The following is a 20505-nucleotide window of genomic DNA, read 5'->3' as shown; positions in this document are numbered from 1 at the left end:
AGCGCGATTTCCAACTTCCAAGATCTCATTTTGTTGCTGCATGAGCAAAATCTGGGACCAATCTTCGCTTGACATACCAGTGATGTCCGTCAACCCCAAACTTGTCAGCTGTGTGAATTGGTTGCGTGCCAAGACATCCCAGCAATGAATATCAGAAAGACCACAGGCGACTATACGTAAATGTTCTAGTATCGGCTGCGATTTTACTACTATCGGCATGATCCTCTCGTGTCCCTTGCCGTTGAATAGCAGTTCATAAGCCATACTGCCTTCCTCGCCATCATTCGATGCTTTCCTTTCAGTTACTTAATATAAGCACTCGTGCTTCTTGATAGTGAAATCCATCTGTCTGCTATGACTGGTTCGCTGCATTCCCACATAATGTAGCGTAATAGAGGGCACAGCTCATAAGCTGTATAGATGTTGGTTGGAGATACGTTGTTGAATCGTGAGTAAGGCGATAATATCAAGTACTTGATGTGGGAGCAACGCTGCAATAAGGGACGGATCCGGTATTTAAAACTGAGAACACCGTCCAGTCTTAAGAAGATAATGTTGTGTATCGGTGGCCTTTTGTGTCTGCTTCTGCCATCAACTTGTTCAAGAGTAGCGTCTGATAAGTTAGTGCGGCCATCAAACATCACTGAAAGATGCGTTAATGACGGCAAGAAGTCCAGTAGCATTGGCAGCGAGATATCGCAAGTGTGAAATGAAATCGTCAGAGCAGTTAGCGTATGCGAGAAATATCTGATGAATCCTGGCAGTAACGTGCTACTGTCGAAAATAGGTTGTAATTGTTTGCTATGCACATGGTTGCTGATGTCTTATTTTTTTTTATTGAAAACAAAGAAAAAGCTTTAGTATATCTTTTGCGCATAAGCAGTAGTAAGTACTACCGAATACGCGATCCTCTTAACGCAAAAAAAAAGAGTATCGTTTTACTTCACCAAGGAAGCGAATGCTGTATCTTCGCCAAGCAAGTCGTTCCAGTACTTTATACGTGGCTTGAGATTTGATGTATACTGATTCGACTTGTTGTCCCAAACATTGAAGCATCGCGTCGCTCCTTTTGTTCCATGCATCAGGCGAGATTCCCACCAGTGTCCACAGGGCTGTCTGGTAAGTGGGGATCGCGAATACAGCGGCGACATACATTCACACATTCGACACAGCCCGCTGTCCGATAAACGAGAAGATGTACTGAATGATTCGGGAGGCAAAATCGAGATCAAATCAGTCATATTACGTGTATGTGAAAGGGGACGCGCGAAAAGAAATTTGGCACGAGGCTTTTAATCGAACAAATCCTGTATAACATAATCCGGACTCGTGAAATAATATGTCCGACAAAGGAAAAGCAAGTCGAACCAGGTAGCTCACCTGAATTTTATTTGGAAAAGGGGGACCCTGAAGATTGATCTATTGTAACCACCAGTAACTTCATTAAATCTATGCTATCATAGCGATACGCAGATACACATTAGAACAGGCTCTTTCTAAAACCATCGACTTCTCGATACGAAGCAAAAGGCTTCATGAACACTCGGGTTTATTGTTTGCGAGCCGCAAAAGACATATATGCGTAACGAATCGCTTGGCCTGGAAAACACAGCATCCCTGTGTGTGTGGGTGCGTGCATGTTTTGGTAGAGCAAATATATCATATCTTCAACAGGTCCCCCTGATATCTTTGGTGAGCGATCATCACTTTCAAATAGGTAACGCATACCTTGAAAATATGTAACGAAGTAAAGTTAAATAAGAAAAGGAAGAGAGAAGTGAAGGTGTAAGGGGAGGGAAAGAGCTGTTACAAGAATCACGCTTTAAAAGCAGGCATATCGGAAGATCAGTGCAAGCTTTTTCGATCCAGGTGAAACCCAAAATGATAAGAAAATTGTGTTGTGATAAGCTACGTGCAGGAAGAGTGAGAGAGACGAACAGCTGAAAAAAAAACATTCCAATTTACAGATCTGGCAATTATACATGTCTGCTGGCGTATGCTCTGGCGTTGTCTCTTATAAAATAAAGAGGTCCTCGATAACAATTTTTTTCTTGACAGTTACTTTGGCAATTTAGGCGAACACAGAAGGTGAAAAAGAGTGCCAAAGCGTGATAAAGCGCGTTGTGATCGTGTTACTGAGCCACTGTCATTGTTCCCCGCTTTGGTTTAGCACGGAGCTGTGAATGGATGGAGAGGGGAGTAATTAGCTTTTTGTTCGCGAAAAAAGAAAAAGGAACTTGTCGTGCACATAAAAAAAAGGCGAAGCAAAAGCGGTAAAACGTTTATGCGGAAAGTGCGAAAAAGAAAAATATATTTTTATTTTGTTTATCATTTTCTTATTTGTGTGTAATAAATAATAAAAAAAAAGTTCGTTTCAATTATCCCAACATATACCGTTGGCATCACATGCACCCGAAGGTTCACGATCGGCTGCCGGAGTATATGACCACATTCCCACTGGTATATATTGCAAAATTTTCTTCAGGGCGCGGACCACTGAATCTGCCGATCATCAGAAGAATTATGACAATAGCCAGCACAAGCAATGACCCGATCATGGCACAGAGCAGTGCATCTGTACTACAGACCAAAGCTGTACCAAAACGAACTGAAGAGAAGAGAAAAAAGAAAGGCGAAATTGCTCGCTTTATATAGACATTTTTCTCGTTCGGGACTTCAAATCCCCGTGAATTCTCATTGGCCCAGATAACGGGTTGCGTATCAACTTGTGGGTTGCCTACTATGGCATAACAAAAGATACAGCACCAGAGGAAATGAAAGGAGGAGTGGTACCTGATGGTCAAGTAGACAAGCGTGCTTCGGCGGTAATGGTACGTGTCTCTCACTATGGCAGCTGTACCTCCGATGCTGTCGCCGCTTGGTTGTGAGTGGGCCGTGCACGGCACCGTGTCAAGCGAAAACAAAGACACGAATGTGAATGAGCATGTAGATTCACGGAAGAAATGCTTTTCTGTGAGCAATCAAATGGCAATACAGGAGTGATTGACAAGGTAAACAACTTAACAGATTCTACGGCATCAGTTGCTTAGTAAATATCAAGGACACGATCCTCCCAGCAGCCAGTTTCCATTTCACCCAACAAGATAAACAGTATAAAGCGTAGTCTACAGACGATTCCATTTTGCTAGTATCTTTTGACTGCATGTGCTGTGTGCGGGAATAGATACAACACACACTTGACTTCAACGCTGCAGTGTATCAAAGATCGTTATCTTTTATTGTGAAGCGTGTTTGTCTACTGTTGCTTTATAATTTTCGCCATCCGCCAACAGTTCTCTGAACTACGCCGTGTAACCTCCCTCCATCCATTCCGAATTCATACTCTATCCAAGTATGTATGTGCTGCCGCAGATAAGCTGTCCGCTCATGGTAAGTATACGCTGCCGCTAGTGAAACTGACTCACCCTTCATTGATTTTCATTGCTGCTGATAAAGTTAATCGGTTCGTTTGTTTTTGTGCGGGTTCTACGTTTTTTTAGCAGCTTTCAAGATCCATTGGGACGATCAGAAGAATAACACCATAAACGATGACTTCCTACTGTACATCTTTTGACCCTTTTGCGCGTAACTCGTTGCTCCATTGATCACCTTGTTCACCCGCCATTCCTTTGTGCACTTTGAGTACCAAGTAAATTGGCCAAATCGTTGCGTAACAATGCGCTTTCACTCTACGGAGTTTTCGTTTCAAGGGAAAGCTGTTGGAACGTTCGAGGTTTGACACACGCATCACTTGTCACTATCCAAAGAAGAAAGATCTGTGTTGCGCCCTTCCTGAGCTCCTCGTTTCTAGACTACCTTTGCTTCCTGCTGACTCACGTCAGTAAATGCTTGTCACAAGTGTGGGTTGATTCAGTCATGGTTGCCTTTTGCATATTACTTTTCAATAATTCGTTTGCATCTCTTTTTTTCTTTCTTTGAGAGTAAGGAAGACTGAACTAGCTTTTGCTCTCTATGTTGCTATTGCCAGGATGACTTTAGTTATATAATCTAGACATCCTGAATGCTGTTGTTTATTCGTTACCGCATCTGCAGGGTATTACAATGCTATCCAATCCATTGAGCGGAGTTGGGATCCAAGAAGCTTACTAGGGTGATGTTTATATCTTGGTTGACAGCACACAGTAGCACTCCAGCGTCTTGTATCAGGCTTGCCTTTTCTCTGGCGTTTTGAGCTTGCTATTGTATTGTTGTTCGTTTGGTAAGCATCAAGCTTAAGACACTGGGTTCATTTACTGAACAACTGCTCATGAGTTTGTTACATATAGAGTTTAAACAGACAAAGTACTGTAGTTAGAATTTGCCCAGAAGATATGAGGAACACTTTCCGGGAATCGCTATATTTCAAGATGTTCTTGATCCCGTATATATCATAGCATGTGGAAGATGATAATGTTCCCGCTTACCATAGATAGTGACCTTTGTCAGTAAACTTGACTCCAATAAGTCTTCTGCGTAGTATAACTCTCAAAGCGGTTCGAGTATAGTTGCAGCAGCACGTTGGGCCAATGAAATTTAAGTACCGGGCACTGCCCGACATTAACAGGAACGCGCGTATGCACATACATACAGCATACAGACTGCTTTTTTTTGGTCATAAAGGGAGAGGGGAGGAGGCGACGATGGTCTTTCTATTCAACAACGGAAGAAAGAATATTCTCACTTCATTTTTTTTTCTCTCTTCTGTCACAGAGACTATATCATATAGAGTGCGAGGTGATCCCTTTTGTGACGAAAAGAGGTACACAAGCATTTCTGATATATAAGGAAAGCATAGGGTAACCAAAAAAAATTAGTCTGTGCTTTCGCTCAGTTTTATACTTTTGCAAACCACTGCCACAACCATACCTTACTACCACCGCTTCCGTTTACCATAGTCCTCTCCGTCCTCTTTTGATTTTATTTTACTTTAAACGCTCCTAATAGCTCCTATTTCACGCCTTTCTAATTGATCCTTCTGGCCAAATTGAATCTAGTCATCTCAACGAGCGTTACATGACAACGGCACCGACGACACAGACGACTACAGCCACGGAACAAGCGCCTGTCCAAGACGACGACAACGACAACGACGACCACTCCGTTAGTTTTTCGTCACATGTGAGAAACACAGTTCGTCTTTTTCTTTCCCCTTGCAAGCCAAAGTTTGCGTATTTTCACAGACAACGACGACAACGAGAACGAGAACGAACAGCAGCAAGAAAAACAACAACAGCAGCGCCTTTCTGCAGCGAGAACAGCAACTGCGCGTGGCATTCATAATGCGTATCTATTCCTTACTACGCCCATATCACCGTCGGTAGTAACTACAGCAACAACAACAACAGCAACAGTAGCAACAGCCACAGCAGTAGCAGCAGGATCCGACAAAGAACGTTCGTTTAACAAAGCGTATTCAACAGCACCACCAACACCGAAACTACTCACTCCCACCACTGCTGATGTAATCCAGCAACAGCAGCACCACCAGCATCTATTTGACCGGGCGGCCATTGTCGGTGTTACTCTGTTTTAGATGTCTTTTCGAAATGTTGACAACGGTTCCTTTTCTACTTACAAATTTCATGGAACATGGCCAGCTGCTCTACGGTAAGTAAAAAAAGGTTATTACGGAGCTGTTGTACCCTTCCTTTCCCCCCTAAGCACACATGCGTGCACAGCACATCGAGGGAGGGCCTGTAGGACATCATTAAGCATGCTATAACTCTAACAATTATACAGTGCCTTACTTCTTACAAAGTTGGGTGCTCCTGCTGCGAATCAAAAGTGCCATGAAGATCAAAAGCAATTTGCAAATGACAGGTGCGTTTCTAAAACAAAACAGGTGGTTGGAACACATAACATTAAATTTTTCAGAAACATAGCTTTATTCGCTTATACTCATTAGCTCAATTTCCGATACCCTGATAAACTATTTTGCAGTAGACATAATGTAAGCTGGTAATCGGTGTCATTATTTGTATTTCAAACAAGTTTTCGTCCGCCATAATTATCAATAATAACTCTCCCGTATGCGATTCAAATTCACAGTATCCGTCCTTATGACTAAGCAACCTTCTAGATCACGTAAATACTAGACCAAACTGCAAACTGATGGACTTACATTTCTCGCACAAGTCTGTCAACAACGACGACATCACAGTAAATAGGGTTAATTCTTACATAAAACGGTCAAAAGGTAAGGTATGTCGCCCAGCTGCACAAAGAACAAAGCACGATGGATGCAACACGGTCGGTAAACAACCGGGTCATGGCATAAGATAAGAAGGCTACAATCACAAATAAAAGTGCCGTGTCTGACCTTCGCAGCTTCGTACCCACGTTGCCGCCACCACCAACTACAAGGGACTTATGTGATGGAATAATTCGATAAGATACGTTGTTCGTCTGGCACTATGCGGTATCAAAACTGCTTTAGTAGGGAGCTTAGGACCATACAGTAATAATATTTTTCGCTGCTAGTGTGTGAGGCTTAAAGTGAGCCGATATCCATCTCAAATCATGTTTTTAAACATGCCAACCTTGAATACCGAACCCTTTGCTAGCTTCTGCGATGATTCCGGAGAGACGTCTGTGTAAGCACACGATTTGAAGATTGGCGGTCAGCACTTTAACATTCATGCGGTACATCCGGCATATATTAATTCAACATTATTAGGTTATGTTGAAGCAAAGGCAGCAATTTACCATCCTCACAATGTATATCAACGAATTTGAACAAGCAATGGCTTTACACAATTTTACCCACTACTTATACAGAGCAACAGATAGGGTGTTTTGCAGCTACAAGGCGCTTGCCCCGGTGACAGTTTTTGCAATATGTGATCTACCGCTTGTCAAGTACAGGGCATCAAGTACAGCCACATCGGCATTGGATGGTTACGCATGTCAGTTTTGGCCAAAGCATTCACTTTCTAGCAAGATTTCAGTGACAAAGAGCAATTGCAATAGATTATCAACCTATCAAGTCAGCGGTAGAAACACGGGCACCATCAGTGATCTTTGACAGCGACAAATAAACAAATCGTCAAAATGGTATCCAGTGCTGTATACACTAAATTTGGTGATCAACCTGAAGGACAGGAAGGATGATCTTCATTATCCGTGTCTTATTATCCATAATGAGGACTCTAATTTTTGGATGCTCGCTTTAAAAAATAAGTATAATCAGGATGCTCGTTAGGCTATCATTATGCCTGTTAACAACACTAGCTTTCATCTCCCAACCATCCACTAGTACTCATGTATCTTAATTACTACATAGGTTTTGTAAAATATTACTTGATGGGATTTGCTCTAATAGAAAGGTTGTTATGTGTACATACACTAGTTGTTTGATCTCACAGGGGAGAAGAAGGTCACACGCAAATGATCATTGTCTAGAAAAACCGTCCAGGTGGTAAAACCACTATACATCATACATGTCACCTTGATTTCTGGCACTATTAACTGAATTCCCTGGTGCCCGGGTACTTTCCAAATTTACAGGAGGAGTTAAGGTTTAATTTTAATTGACGAAGGGTTGGTGTGCACACTTCTATCAGCATAAATATAGCGAATGAAACGATATCCTTTGAAAACAGAACAAACTATGTAAAGAATGAGAGCGCTTGTTATCGTTAGTTTCAAGGATAGCATTACATGTGGTGCTATGCACCCCGACCGAGCAACAGGTCACATCTTCTTTTCAGCCCCGAACGTTGACAACGAGTCGTCCTCGAAACCAAGTATTTGGGACCTTACAATACGGCCAAATAGAGTAGAAGCCAAGCTTATCATTATGATGTAGATCCTTAACAGTGTATGGATATCATATGATGAGAAAAAACCATTCATTCGCGCTCGCTGTGACACACAAACGAGGAAACCTAAAAAAACCGACCACGACATTTATAGTAACAGGGCGTGGTTTTGGTGTCACTGAAAGGAAAGGGGACGATTATACTCAAAGAGATGGACCGTGAGCCCACACACAACATGGATCAAGTTACACAGAACTTTTTTTCCGAGTACACGATGATCACTAACACCTTGCCCAGAAAACATTTTCTCTATCATCAAGAGAAAAATGTAATGGGGTTTGTTTTATGCAGGCAAGTAAAAGTTCATGCAGCATGGCTCCACATTCAGTAGGCCTAGTAAGTGTTGTTTTGTGTAATTTGAAAAGTCCGTCTTGCTCCTCCCGCAACTGCAAACTCAACCGAGTCCTTCCCACTGAATAATTTGGATCATTTTCAAATGTAACAAAAGTGAGTGTTTTCCCGAGAGAACTTGTTCATTTGCTGTCATACGTAGTAGCGGGAACAAGGACCACATACAGAAGATATCGTTGTACTTGTATAAATAAGCCTTTGACATTTACATGCAAACTATGTTTACATGCACGTCCCAGTAAAGTAAATAACAGGGCGAACACAGCAGATAACTTTGATAGAGCGATTATGTATCATGAGCCCCAGAAAGGGTTTCACATTCTGTATATGTTTGGACGGTACCTGTTTGGCTGTTGTTGTAACAAACTTGTTCGCCAAACATTCTAATTGGAACAAGGGTGCAATAGCTATAATTATAGTGGTGCCAGCGAGCTGTGATGGATAAATAAGATGGACAGTGGTCAGACGAATCAAGACGACGACGCTGGACAATCCCTCCTTAATAAAGGAGAATGTCAAAAGGAAGTGTCATCAGCGGTTAGCACAGCGGGCATAGCTTCTACCACTATACACGCAGCACGCAGCACGCGGGTTAAAGAATAAGGAAACTCTCCTCTCTCTCACTCTCTCTCTGTGTCGCTTCTATTTTTCGCTACATCCCACATATGCCATCTTGCTTTTCTCGACTTGAATTTTGACTTTCTATTTCTTGTGATCACTTCCTTGCATACGCGCCAACCAAACCGCCAAGGCCCCACGCTCTCTCTCTCTCTCTCTCTCTCTCTCTTGTTTTTTTCATCACTCGCTGTCTTTCCCCCCCTCAAAAATAAGAGACGTAGCACCCGCACATATTCTTTTCCTCTCTTTTGCCTTCACCTCTTCTTTGTTCCTGTGCGGCAAAAGGAAAAAAAGGAAAGCGCTCAGGTGGTGCTCTTTTTCCCCTCCCTCTTTCTCTTTCTCTCTCTCTCTCTTCATTTTTTTTCCTTCGTCGATCGGCAATTGTGTGTTTGGTGTGGCAGCAGAAGCAGCGGCAGCAGCAACAAGCAGCAGCAAACGCAGCAAGAAACAGCTTGATAAAATAGAAGATATATACATTACCACTACCACCACTACCCTTACATTGGGATCATAGTATATTACACACAACGCCCTACAATGAGCAGCAATAATAGCAATAGTAATATTACATCGCCGTCCCCGTTGCCCAACCATGTCAATTCGCCATCGACCTCCACAACTCGAACCAGCACCACTGCCTATTCGACGACCACCTCCATCACTGGCGGCATGCATCGCTCTGGATCGAATCGATCGTTATTTTTACGCGAGACATCGACGTCCATGAAATTGACCAACAGCATATCCACAACTCGCCGCCATGGTCGTCAACACAGTAACAACAACAACAACAACAACAACAACAACAGCGGCAGTAGTAGTATTACCACCAGTAGCAACAGCAACAACAACCACAATAGCCACGAGTACCCTGACGATGCCGAAACCAGCAGGAACCTCAGCATCGATTATCAAGAGATCCAAAAGCGTACACTCACCAAATGGGTGAATGCTCAGCTGGTGACAGCAGATGATCATATCGAGAATATGGAAACTGACCTCAGGGATGGCAAGCGGCTCCTCAAGCTCTTGTCCGTCGTTTCTAAGGAGCCTGCGCCGAAACCCGAGAGGGGCAATATGCGCATACACCAACTCTCCAACGTCGCTCGGGCTCTCGGGTTTCTCAAAGAACAGCTGGGCGAAGTGCCTGATGTCGGCAACGAGGCAATCGTCAATGGCGACTTGAAAAAGACGCTGGCCTTGATTTATTTTGTCATGCTCAAGTATCATGTCCACTTGATCTTGGATGACAAGTCTATCATGTCCCTCGTGGAGGTAAAAAGCAAATTAATTCCATCCAATATCGATCTGCACCGGATGATAGCTCTGATGTGTTTGTGCTGAACCTTTTTTCTTTTTTAAAAAACTTAGCATGACAATGAATTGCTTGTGTCACCTTCGCCATCGTTATCCAGAACAGCACCATCCTCACCATTGCCGTCGTCAGCTTCTTCTTCTGCTGCTGCTGCTGTTGGCCAGCAGCAGAAATTATCATTATTATCCTCGACCGCCCAACGAGCGTTGCGTAATAACAACAACAACAGCAGTAACAATCCTGCAGGAGCAGCAGCATCAGCAGCAGCAGCAGGAGGAGGAGGAGAAAAACATTCAAGCGCGACAGAAGCCAAACTTGCATTGTTACGCTGGGTGCGTACGCAACTGCACGACTATGTCATGGCGAATATAATACCGTCGATCCAAGATTTCTCGCGCTCCTGGCGAAACGGTGTTGCATTCTGTTTACTGATCCATCGGCACGACCCAGAATTGATCCCCGATCTGTTTGGCAAATACCTGCAGACAGTGCCCGAATGGAACCATCAAACATGGATCGAGTTGTTGACGTTGGCATTCAACATTGGTGAGCATCAGCTGAATATACCACGGTACCTTGAGCCCGAAGATCTCACAGACGTCGACTATCCGCACGAACCCAGCGTGATGATGTATGTCGGCGAGTTTTACAAAATCATGTCTTATGCACAACGGTCGGAGACGCAGGAAGCGGCAGATCTTGCACGGAAACAGCGCGCTGCTTGCATTTCGGCTCTACTAAAGTTCTTGGGCATACATCAGAATGAGACTGATCCACTGATAGAGGAGCAAGAGGAGGAAGTAAAAGAAGAGGAACAGATGTTATTGGAGGAAAATGAAGATGAACGTGCAGGTACAGTGATTTACTGAGCCATCATTCGAAAAAAAAATGCTATTTTTACCTATATGCAATTAGATTAATTATGATAAAATAGTTACAGTGCAAGATAAACACAATGAGAACAGTGGAGAAGGAGAAGGAGAGGAAGAAGACGATGATGAAGAAGAGGAACCGACACCATTGGATACGCCAAGTGATGAAATATCCAATCCAATTCTCATCGACATGAGATCCGATCGCGACGCGCTTGCTACATTCATCTCTTCCTTTTCTCCAGCCATTGAAGCCATGACCAAAGACGAAATCAGCTCAGCAGAAGCCATCACACAGCGCATGTTTGCTTTTGAAGCCATACGAGAACAGGCCGACGGGCAACATGCCCTCCTCGATTCAATCAAAGCCAAGCGTCAAGAACTTGTCACCAAAGAACACATTGACAGTAGCAGCGGATCCCTAAACGATGATGGTGATGAGCATGAACAGATACAGGCCGAGGCCGTATTGATCTACGAAGATATGGGGCGTCGATGGACAGAATTCGTCGGACTGATGATGTCGACTGGCGATACGCTCAATACGTTGCAGCACGATTGGCAGGAAGGCGAAGACGATGCCAAGCGCTTCCAACAACGGGCCGCATCTGTCGAAAAGGAAATCATTGCCTTACGTGAATCGTTGGACAATGCTTATCCAACAATCATCAAAAAGAGTGGGGATGGATCCGACGTTGTATATCCTCTCCAACCCTTAGAGGAAGGCTCGAATGAATCAGCTGATAAATATGAAGCGTCGATTGCAGAGCTGGCATCATCGGCAGACACGTTTGATGCCAATACGTGGAAATCGTTCGAGCAACTTGCGCGAGACCTGTGTGCACCTGCCATGCGCATTGTTTCAGCACAATACACACGACTACAGCAGCGACATGACAACCTCAGCAAGTCCTTGTCTAGTTCAAAGAATGATTGCCGCCGATACAAGCGGGGTGTCTCTTTTGCCGACATCACACGCGCCATCAGCGAAGAGCTTGAAATCGTTCGCAAAACCTTGAGCGACAGCACCAAGTCCGTAACGGATGACGCCATTCAAGACCTCGAAAAACGCGTTGACGTGGCTCGATCGACGATCCAAGCTGTTCAAGAAGAATACAAGGATTTGCTTGTAATGGATGCTAGTACGGACAGCACCATCATAGCCCCTGTAAAAGAGCCACAGAAGCATGGCGACAACAACAATAACGAAGACGATCGTTGGTACTACGTTGCACATCTACAAAAAATACAAGAAAAGTACGAAATCGTGGGCGATTGGGTCGACCAAGTGCGAGTCTGGTTCATTGAGGCGCAACGCATTCGGAAATGGATTGCAGAGCGTATCGATATCATTGAACAACGCGATGGATTGATGGAGGACGTAGATCCACTGAGTCTGCAGTTGTCGGTCTCGGATGGCAAAATCAAGGTGCTGTACGACGAGCACCAAGCGTTGCGCGAAGAGATTGAAAAGTTTGACGCAGACGACATGACGCGGCTGCGTACGCACGTCAAGACACTCACGGGTGTCGAGCGAAAAAAAGACTTGAGTCCTGCAGACACATCGACGATCGAGATAACATTGACAACGCTCAACATGCTGAATCAACTCAAGGAACTATTAGGCAGCCGATCGATTCTACTTGACATGCTCATGCTGCGAATCCAGTGGGAAAATTTGTTCGCCGACGCAGTGAAATGGGTGGCTACCACGGACGAGGAAATGAACGCGTTTCTACGCAAGAATGCGCGGTGGTCCGATGCTTCCGAATCCAACATTGAAGAAGTGATTCAGACACTCGTCTATCTCGAGCGCAAGATTGCCGATTTCGACCAAGAGGACTACTCGCATGTGCTGGATGCCTATCAAGAGTTGGACGAGCTCAACCATTCGACTGCAGCTTCAGCAGATACCGCCGCTTTGCCTGATCATCTGGAAAAGCGACAAGAAGGGTTCGAAAAGGCATTCGAAGACTTGATGAAACGCTGTGCATTTTGTCGCAAGGTCGTAGAGCAGCATCTCAAGGTGATGGAAGTAGTAGGCCAGTTCCGACAGATCAAGGAACAGGGCGAGAAACTGCGACAGGCTATGATGGAAACAGGCGATCGCAAACACGATGCTGTCAATCTCAACGACGAGGAATTGTATGCTGAGAATGTGCAGACTTTCAAGGAACAATCGGCCTATCTGATAACCCATTTTGCTGCCCAAGTGCCCTATCCAGATGCACCAGATATGAGCACAGCCATTGGCACGGGCGATGACCAGGACAACCAGCTTGCCAACGAATCGATCCGAAGCACAATTAGTGCCTATGGTATGTCATTAGCGCTTTTGGCCGAAGGTTTGGATCAACTGCTTGCTAGCCGCCAATACATTCTGTCGCTTCATCAACGATCCAAGATATCCTATGACAAGATGGCTCGCTTGACTGCATGGATGGACGAGCGAACACGGACATTGAACAAGGCTAAGATGGATGTCTGCAGCCAACAGAACCTTGGAGAAATGGACGAAGAAGAGGTCACCCGTTTGGAAAAGGAACGCGACGGTATCGCCACACGTCTGGCGCAGATCGAGCAAGATGATCTGGCGAATGCTCTTCAAGAAGTACGGCAGCTTGAAGACGACATTGATGCCTCAAACGCAGTCTCAATTGACCGACACTCGTTGGTGAGCAGCATCGAGGGTCTCGAAACGGCACATCAACAGTTGCAGCGTTTACTCGGTCAGCGTGCGTTTGATTTGGACATGGTGAAGCGATACATGGCCTGGCAAGGCATGTGGGGCAAGAACAATCATCTGATACTCACTGCGGCTCGCAAGATCTGGGACCTGTGTATCAAAAAAGGTCGGTTCGATCCTAGCAGAGAAGATGTTGACAAGCCCTCGTATGCGCACGATAATGAAAATACACAGGCAGTACAGCTGCTTCAGGACCGCGTAGCTGAAATTGGTGATCGTCACATGTCTGTGTTATCCGACATGCATCAACAACTGACCGACAAGTACACCGAGATGCAACACAATGGTGGCAAGACCAATACTAACAGCAACAGCATGGCTACAACCACGCTTCAATTCTTGACTGAAAAGCAGGGCGAAGTTGAGCAAAAGTACAAGGATTTGCAGTTCCTGCTCACATACACGACCGAGCTCATGACGCAACGCTCCATTATCACCGAGTTCCTCTTGCGCGTGCAGGATGCTCAGCGCGATGGCGAAAAGATACGAGATGCTATCACGAAAATGACGCGTCGCATTATGGAAGATCAGGAGGCTCATTTGTTGGAATCGCGTGCCGAGTCATTCCGCCAGATCGTTGATGCTATTTGGCAAGAATGTGGTCAGAGCATGCCTTACCCCACATACAATGGGTCTGGTCTCTTGCGCTCGTTGCAGCCGACCGAGACCTCCAACTACAATGCCCAAATCAAGGCGCAGATCAAGGCACTGCTCGACCGAAAAATGGACGAATTGCAAGGCCTTCGGGAATCCATCGACCAGCTGCTCGAGACATATCGTCAAGCCAATCACACCAAAACGCTTACCGGTCAGTACGACAATGAAGCAGCTGAATTGCAAACGTGGATCGATGAGCAAGCCGCTCAACTCAAGCAGCAGCATATTGATATCACTGCTGATAACGCGACCTTTGCAAGTGTCACGGATGATTTGATGAACGATCTCGAAAACAAACATGGTGCGTTAGTAGATACGCTGCGTGAGTTCGAGAATGTTCGGCTCAAGGAGCTTCATGACAAGGTCGCCGATTTGATGGAGACTACAACCAAGGCTAAAATCAAATCAGTGGATATCACGGTGCCTGTTCGAAGACTTGGGGAGGTCATGACGCATTTGGAGCAGCTCAAGGACTCGCTTGCAGACCACCGGGTGACCATCGAAGCTGCATCAAAGCGCAGCATTTGGCAAAAGCGATTGCAAGTGGGTCGTGATCAGCTCGAGAAAATGAGCGAGCAGCTGCGTACGTTCAATGGCAACAAGAACAAATGGATAGCACAAGAAGATTTCAGTCGAGAGCATGTCCAGCAGTTGGAGGCTGATTGGGATGACCTGATTAAACAAAAGGACACTTTTACCTTGGAAACGTTGCTTGGTATTGAGCAAAGCTATGACACGTTTGTTAAGTATTTTGCCAAGCTCGCACGGCCGATTGCTACACCGGATCATATTGAAGCATGGATGGAATCTTTGAACCGAGCAACGAATCGGTTTGAAGAAAACTTGGGCGCACGCTCAAAGGAACTTGATTTGGTGCGACAGCGCTTGACGTTCGATGATCAGCTACAAGAGTCGTTGCAATGGTTACAAAAGCATCAGGGCGTTGTGGATCGTTTCATTGAAGAACGAGCACGATGGACATCATCGGCTGCTGACGATGACAATGGCGACGAGAACAGCAACAATAACAGTAATGACGAACTGCAAAGTGCATGGACTGACTTGAACGATCAGTATGCACAGTATTGTGATAAAGTCATTGATCGATTGATGAATGACTTGAACGAGTTGCGCGAAGCATCATCCACAGCAGCGAGCAACATGGTCCTTATTTCGGAACCGCTTAACGGCAGAATCCGACACCTTGATTATATCCAAAAGCGGATCCAACTCGACTTGACGTTTGCTGATGGTATTGTTACCCAGCGGTGTTTGATGGCCGATTTTCTGGATCGTACTTTTGCTTTAGAGCAATCAGCTGAACAAATCCGTGAAGAAATTGCGGCGTCTACCAGTGATGACAACAACAATAGTGGTATTAGCAATGAAGAAGCGGCTATGACCATGTTTGGACGGGTGCAAGAATTGAGATCGAGTAGTCAAGCTATTGATCGCGACGTGTCTGCCAAAATTCCATATCCAACACGACCCGACAGCCCGAAATCCCTTGTATCTTCCGACCTAGCAGTATCGACACAGCAACAGCTCAAAGATGATGCATCGAATTCGCTGGTACGAGATACGGTCGAAACCAAGAGCAAACGACTGACAGGGCTGCTCGATAGTTTGGAGCAACTGCTCGAGTCCAAAGAAAACATTTCTAGGCGCAAGATGGCAATGGAAGCATACCGCAAAGAAGTTGAAGCCTGCACGGAATGGATCGATTTGCGCAACACCATGTTATCCAAGGCACGGGAACATACCGAGCCGCCGTGCAGTATTCCGGGACTGCGTGATGGTGTTAGCTTGACAGATAGCATTCAATCAGCTTCGCATGCGAGCGAAAATGCAATGACGACGCTCAAGGCTGCCTATGATAAATGTACGCGCCTGTGCCCCACTGAAGAATTGCCAGTCGAGCAGCAGGCTGCTGTCGAAAAGGCATGGTCTGACTTAATGGATGAGACGGTACGAACCAAGCAGGCTTTGCTGGCATCGTTGATCCCTGCAGAGATTCAGGAGCGGGCAAAGAAACTCTTGTCGTCCTTCGACGAGCTTAGGGATGCAATTGGCGATGCCGAGACCACGACAGTGACCGACGAACAGATCTCGCAGTGGCAAAAGCAGGTGGATGAGCTTGAATCGCGCGACTATGAACAACTGCAAAAGGATGCGGCTGAATCCGAGGAAGCCAACAGCAACGTCGAGGTCAAAGAGCAGATGGATCGAGTGGCAGAAAGTGCAGTGCAAGTGCGAACGGCAATCACCCGTCTTTACGACGCTGTCAATGTCAGCCGACTTTCAAAAACGCACAGCGACAATGCCGACGTGGTACAGGCGCGTTTGCAAGAGGTATGTGCGCTGGTTCACGCGACGATTGATAGGCATCAGCGCTCCACGATTGAAGCACGGGATATCAAGGAGATGCGGCAGCAATACCAGCATCTTGTTGCTGCTCACAAAGAAGCATTGTCCCAACAAGACGATTGCAAGGAAGCGTACGCCGACCTCGTAGCGTACTACAGCTTTATTAAGTCTCAAATCGACGCAGAAGAAGACACGAAGGCATGCCAGGAAAGCATTGATGCGCAATGGTCCGACCTTGAGGCAGCAAGCAGCCAATTATCGCAGCTTGTCGGTGATACAGCGAAATGTGTGGATGGTCATGAAACTCTTGCTCAGGCTCAAACGGACTTGGCAGCCATCAAACAGGATGTGGATAAGTTTGATGCGAACAACAAGGATGGTGATGCTGCCTTGGATGCTGCTACTCGCCGTTTGCAAACAGTCACCCATGCATTGGACGAACTTGCGACAGGTCTCACACGTGACAATAGTGAGCGCAATGCTCATTTACTCGGTCGACATGCAAAAGTCACGGATGATGCACGCATGATAGGCGAAGCAATCGAAGCGTGCCGAGCCAAGTACACGCAGCAATCGGTTTTGGATGCAGTCAAACAGCAGGCCAAGGAAATCCAGAATGGCTGCACCAAACATCTGGGCAAGGTGAAACATGTTGGACCACTCATCGACAACGATAACCTGCGAGTGGAAGAAACCGATAGCTTCATCGAGACACACGGCAAGACGCTAGCTGCTGCACGAAACGAATGCAACACGTTTCAAGATGAGTTAACAGGAACATTCTCCCCACAGTGCAAGCGACTGACGGACGAACTCAAGGTTGATGTCGAAACAGTTGACAGCGTTCGCAAGCCGACCACTGATGCAGTGAAGGAACTGGATAACGCCATCAATGATGAGCAGTCGTACCTGGAACTTTTGAAGCTGTACTCCAAGCATGATAAGCTGGGTGGTAATGTTCGTAGCTCGCTGGATGCACTGATATCGACCATCACCAGTACCAGTGGCGACGAGACCGAAATGCCGATCTTGCTTGCGGATATGGAACGATCGACTGAGGAATCTATTCAAGCCGTGGAAGAGCAAGCGCGCCAAGTTGCTGCCATTACAGACAAGCGAAAAGAGGACAAGCGTTATACAGCAGTGGCCAAGGTTGTCGAGAGTCGATTAGAATCACTCAAGAGCGAATATGGTCAACTCAAGTCGATGATTGCTGAGACGCTGGCACGCATGGAAAAAGCCAAGAAGCATCGCGACGTATCTACCCGCTTGACTGAAACGACGCGCTACGTGGATAAGCTCAAGGATCGTGCCAGTGCGTTGCAGCTTTCCTCGAACGACGACAAGAACATGATCAGTGTCGAGCAAGAGGAGCTGCGCGAGATTGAACAGGAAGTTGAAAAAATCGCGGCCCAAAACCTGAATACACTCTTTGCAGATGAACCGACCGAGACAGACCGAGGCCTCAAAAACCAACGCATGTCCCTCGAGGAAAACATCCGCGATCTGCAAAGCTTGCTAGCCACACGGCGCAGTGAGGCTACGACGCAAGGCAATATAAAGACATTCATGCAAACTGTCGACAAACTTGAAAAGCAAGCCACGCTTTTGTCTACAGCCATCGATGATGCAGCACCCCATCATGCAGCTGTGGTTAACAACAAATTCAGCAAATCGGATCTGCAGTCGCTGTTGCGGAACCTGATTGCGTCGTACAAGCAGTATGAACCAGGTATGACCCAGCTCGTCAAGAAAGCCAAGGCCGAGGCAGAGAAGCACCCAGGCGATGCACGCGTCTCTGAGCGCCTGGCACGGGCATTGGCACGATGCAACAAGATCAAGGCAGCAGCTGCGGCACGCGAACGTGAACTGCAGACCTGCATCAATCAGCTTGACCATGATTTCTTCACCAAGCTTGCCATGGCCAAGACGACCAGCTCGCGCCGCGGTGGTGCAAGCAACGGTACCAGTGGTAAAAAGAGCGGTTTGCCTCCACCTTTACCGACCCCAGTACCCATGACGCGTCATTCATCGAGCCAGAGCAGCACAGCCAGCAATACTCGACGCAGCCGTGTTCCTCTGCGACCTTCCAAAACCCCGATTCCAACACGCTCAGTCTCGCGCACCAAGTATGTCGCCGATCCCAAAAATGAATTAGATATGGAGCTCGGCCGTATTGTCAATGATAACGCATATCGTGTCAAGGTCAAGATGGTGCCCGGTGAAGTGGGCAAGTACTGGTTTGGTGAAGTCAATCCACGCTTGGTATATTGCCGCATTTTGCCCAGCAAGTTGGTGATGGTCCGCGTTGGAGGTGGATGGGTCGAATTGTCAAAGTAAGTTGCTATACGGTATAATACGAGGAGTCTCTACCGCAGTATAAATACTCACCATTGTTAAATGACCTAGGTTTTTGCGCGATCACAAGTTGACTGAAGGAAGCATCCGCTCGACAGCAGACGACGCCATTTCAAGTACAAGCAGCAGTGGATCTTCGGGCGGTTCTTCATCTACTTCAACGCCTTTCCAGTCATCATCTCTTGCTCCCAACACACGATGCGTGTCACCGTCAGGCCGTATCACTGTACGAGGTGGTGGCGCAAGTGGCGGAAGTGGCGCGAATGGTGTTCTAAGTGCAACGAGTAGCACGGATAACAACAGCTTATTGGCAGGCACATGGTCCACGTCAAGCCGTCGCTCTTCTAAAACCCCTGCAGCTCGTGGCCACCTTGACGGAGACAAGTATATCCGTGTGGATGAGGCAGGAAATCAAGTAATGGTCAAGATGACCAAAGCGGAAGAGGGCGCCAAAATGCCTGTAGTCACTCGAAGACGAGCCTAAACATTTTTTTACATTTCCCTTCTATTATACGTATACATCATCGTCCACCCTCATCTTCTTAAATCTTAAAGCATGCAATTTTTTCCCTTCTTCCCCTAATTCCTCCCGGATCTTTAGCGCACAAAGCACACCAACTCTGTATTACTATCCACTTTATCCTATTATTCACAAGCTCATCACTTACATAACATATCCCTTTTATCACATTCTATCCCACACTACCTATTACCCTTTTCCTTCGCACAGCTAGATAGTACTCACGAACAAAAAGTGTTATTCCCAATAATATGACCTTCATAATATATCGTTCATTTTAGTGTCTTCATACAATGGTGATAGGGGACTTCTGCTATGCAACAGAGTGGGATCAATTGAGTGTTTTCAAGCATTAACAGCGGTATCACATCCAAGTAATACCTAACAATGAGATGTTGTTATTGGCGAAAGTCACACACTGTTGTTCTATTAAGTTTTTATTCTTCAAAACAGGCCGCAGAGATACATTCAAGTAAAGATCTAGAATTGAGTGAATGCATGGTGAATCGAGCTACTAAGCGCTAAATTGCTATCATATTTACGCTTGATTGACAGTGTGTCGTTTATCAGAATGCTATGCGTCGATCGATACAATAACATAACAAGGAGGCGTGCCCACCAAAAAATAGCAGCTCTTTAGAAAATAAAATAATGTATCAAAACGACAGCCGCAAATCCCCGGATTGCGGTGCGTACATACTACCTGGTGCTGACTCCTTTCAATCTATCGCGTAACATTTTGTAGGATTCACAGATATTGATAAGATGGGAGACGTGGTGTCGCGTGTTTTTGTGTAATCATTCAAATTTTCCTTCATTAATTAAGTTATTTAAAACTCTTTTCCAGATGTTGTGCTGTGAGAGCTACACTACAGCTTCTT

The 20505-nt window shown here is 45.8% G+C and overlaps 6 protein-coding genes across 6 annotated transcripts; 4 read left to right on the top strand and 2 right to left on the bottom strand.

The window, feature by feature from the left end:
• Positions 1–195: 195 nt before the first annotated feature.
• Positions 196–1135, bottom strand: BDB00DRAFT_325144 (uncharacterized protein). Its single transcript, XM_053116946.1, has 2 exons — positions 948–1135; positions 196–823 (listed from the first exon to the last, which is right to left on the bottom strand). Exons 1-2 carry the CDS (start codon positions 1054–1056, stop codon positions 303–305), a joined length of 630 nt encoding a protein of 209 aa, XP_052985164.1. The 5' UTR covers positions 1057–1135; the 3' UTR covers positions 196–302.
• Positions 1136–1582: 447 nt separating this feature from the next.
• BDB00DRAFT_325133 (uncharacterized protein) lies at positions 1583–2025 on the bottom strand. The gene has a single exon (XM_053116945.1). It carries the CDS (start codon positions 1953–1955, stop codon positions 1710–1712), a length of 246 nt encoding a protein of 81 aa, XP_052985163.1. The 5' UTR covers positions 1956–2025; the 3' UTR covers positions 1583–1709.
• A 2545-nt stretch (positions 2026–4570) lies between these two features.
• BDB00DRAFT_797165 (uncharacterized protein) lies at positions 4571–5568 on the top strand. The gene is made up of 3 exons (XM_053121528.1): positions 4571–4591; positions 4747–5134; positions 5181–5568. Exons 2-3 carry the CDS (start codon positions 5014–5016, stop codon positions 5531–5533), a joined length of 474 nt encoding a protein of 157 aa, XP_052985162.1. The 5' UTR covers positions 4571–4591; positions 4747–5013; the 3' UTR covers positions 5534–5568.
• BDB00DRAFT_935164 (uncharacterized protein) lies at positions 5432–7024 on the top strand (the record flags this gene model as incomplete). The annotated part of the gene is made up of 5 exons (XM_053129182.1): positions 5432–5607; positions 5740–5820; positions 6197–6201; positions 6481–6593; positions 6778–7024. The coding sequence occupies exons 1-5, from the start codon at positions 5547–5549 to the stop codon at positions 7022–7024; spliced, it is 507 nt and encodes a 168-aa protein (XP_052985161.1). The 5' UTR covers positions 5432–5546.
• A 2488-nt stretch (positions 7025–9512) lies between these two features.
• On the top strand, positions 9513–10133 carry BDB00DRAFT_753913 (calponin domain-containing protein; the record flags this gene model as incomplete). The annotated part of the gene is made up of 1 exon (XM_053118723.1): positions 9513–10133. The coding sequence occupies one exon, from the start codon at positions 9513–9515 to the stop codon at positions 10131–10133; it is 621 nt and encodes a 206-aa protein (XP_052985160.1).
• Positions 10134–10387: 254 nt separating this feature from the next.
• Positions 10388–19905, top strand: BDB00DRAFT_797155 (uncharacterized protein). Its single transcript, XM_053121527.1, has 3 exons — positions 10388–10956; positions 11039–19082; positions 19156–19905. The coding sequence occupies exons 1-3, from the start codon at positions 10464–10466 to the stop codon at positions 19586–19588; spliced, it is 8970 nt and encodes a 2989-aa protein (XP_052985159.1). The 5' UTR covers positions 10388–10463; the 3' UTR covers positions 19589–19905.
• The last annotated feature ends 600 nt before the right edge of the window (positions 19906–20505 follow it).

This window comes from Zychaea mexicana, assembly GCF_025766255.1.
Source record: "Zychaea mexicana strain RSA 1403 chromosome Unknown BDB00scaffold_3, whole genome shotgun sequence".
In the NCBI taxonomy this organism is placed as follows: Eukaryota; Fungi; Mucoromycota; class Mucoromycetes; order Mucorales; family Lichtheimiaceae; genus Zychaea; species Zychaea mexicana.
The sequence above is the reverse complement of the archived record's forward strand: the minus strand, read 5'-3'. Positions and strand labels throughout refer to the sequence as shown.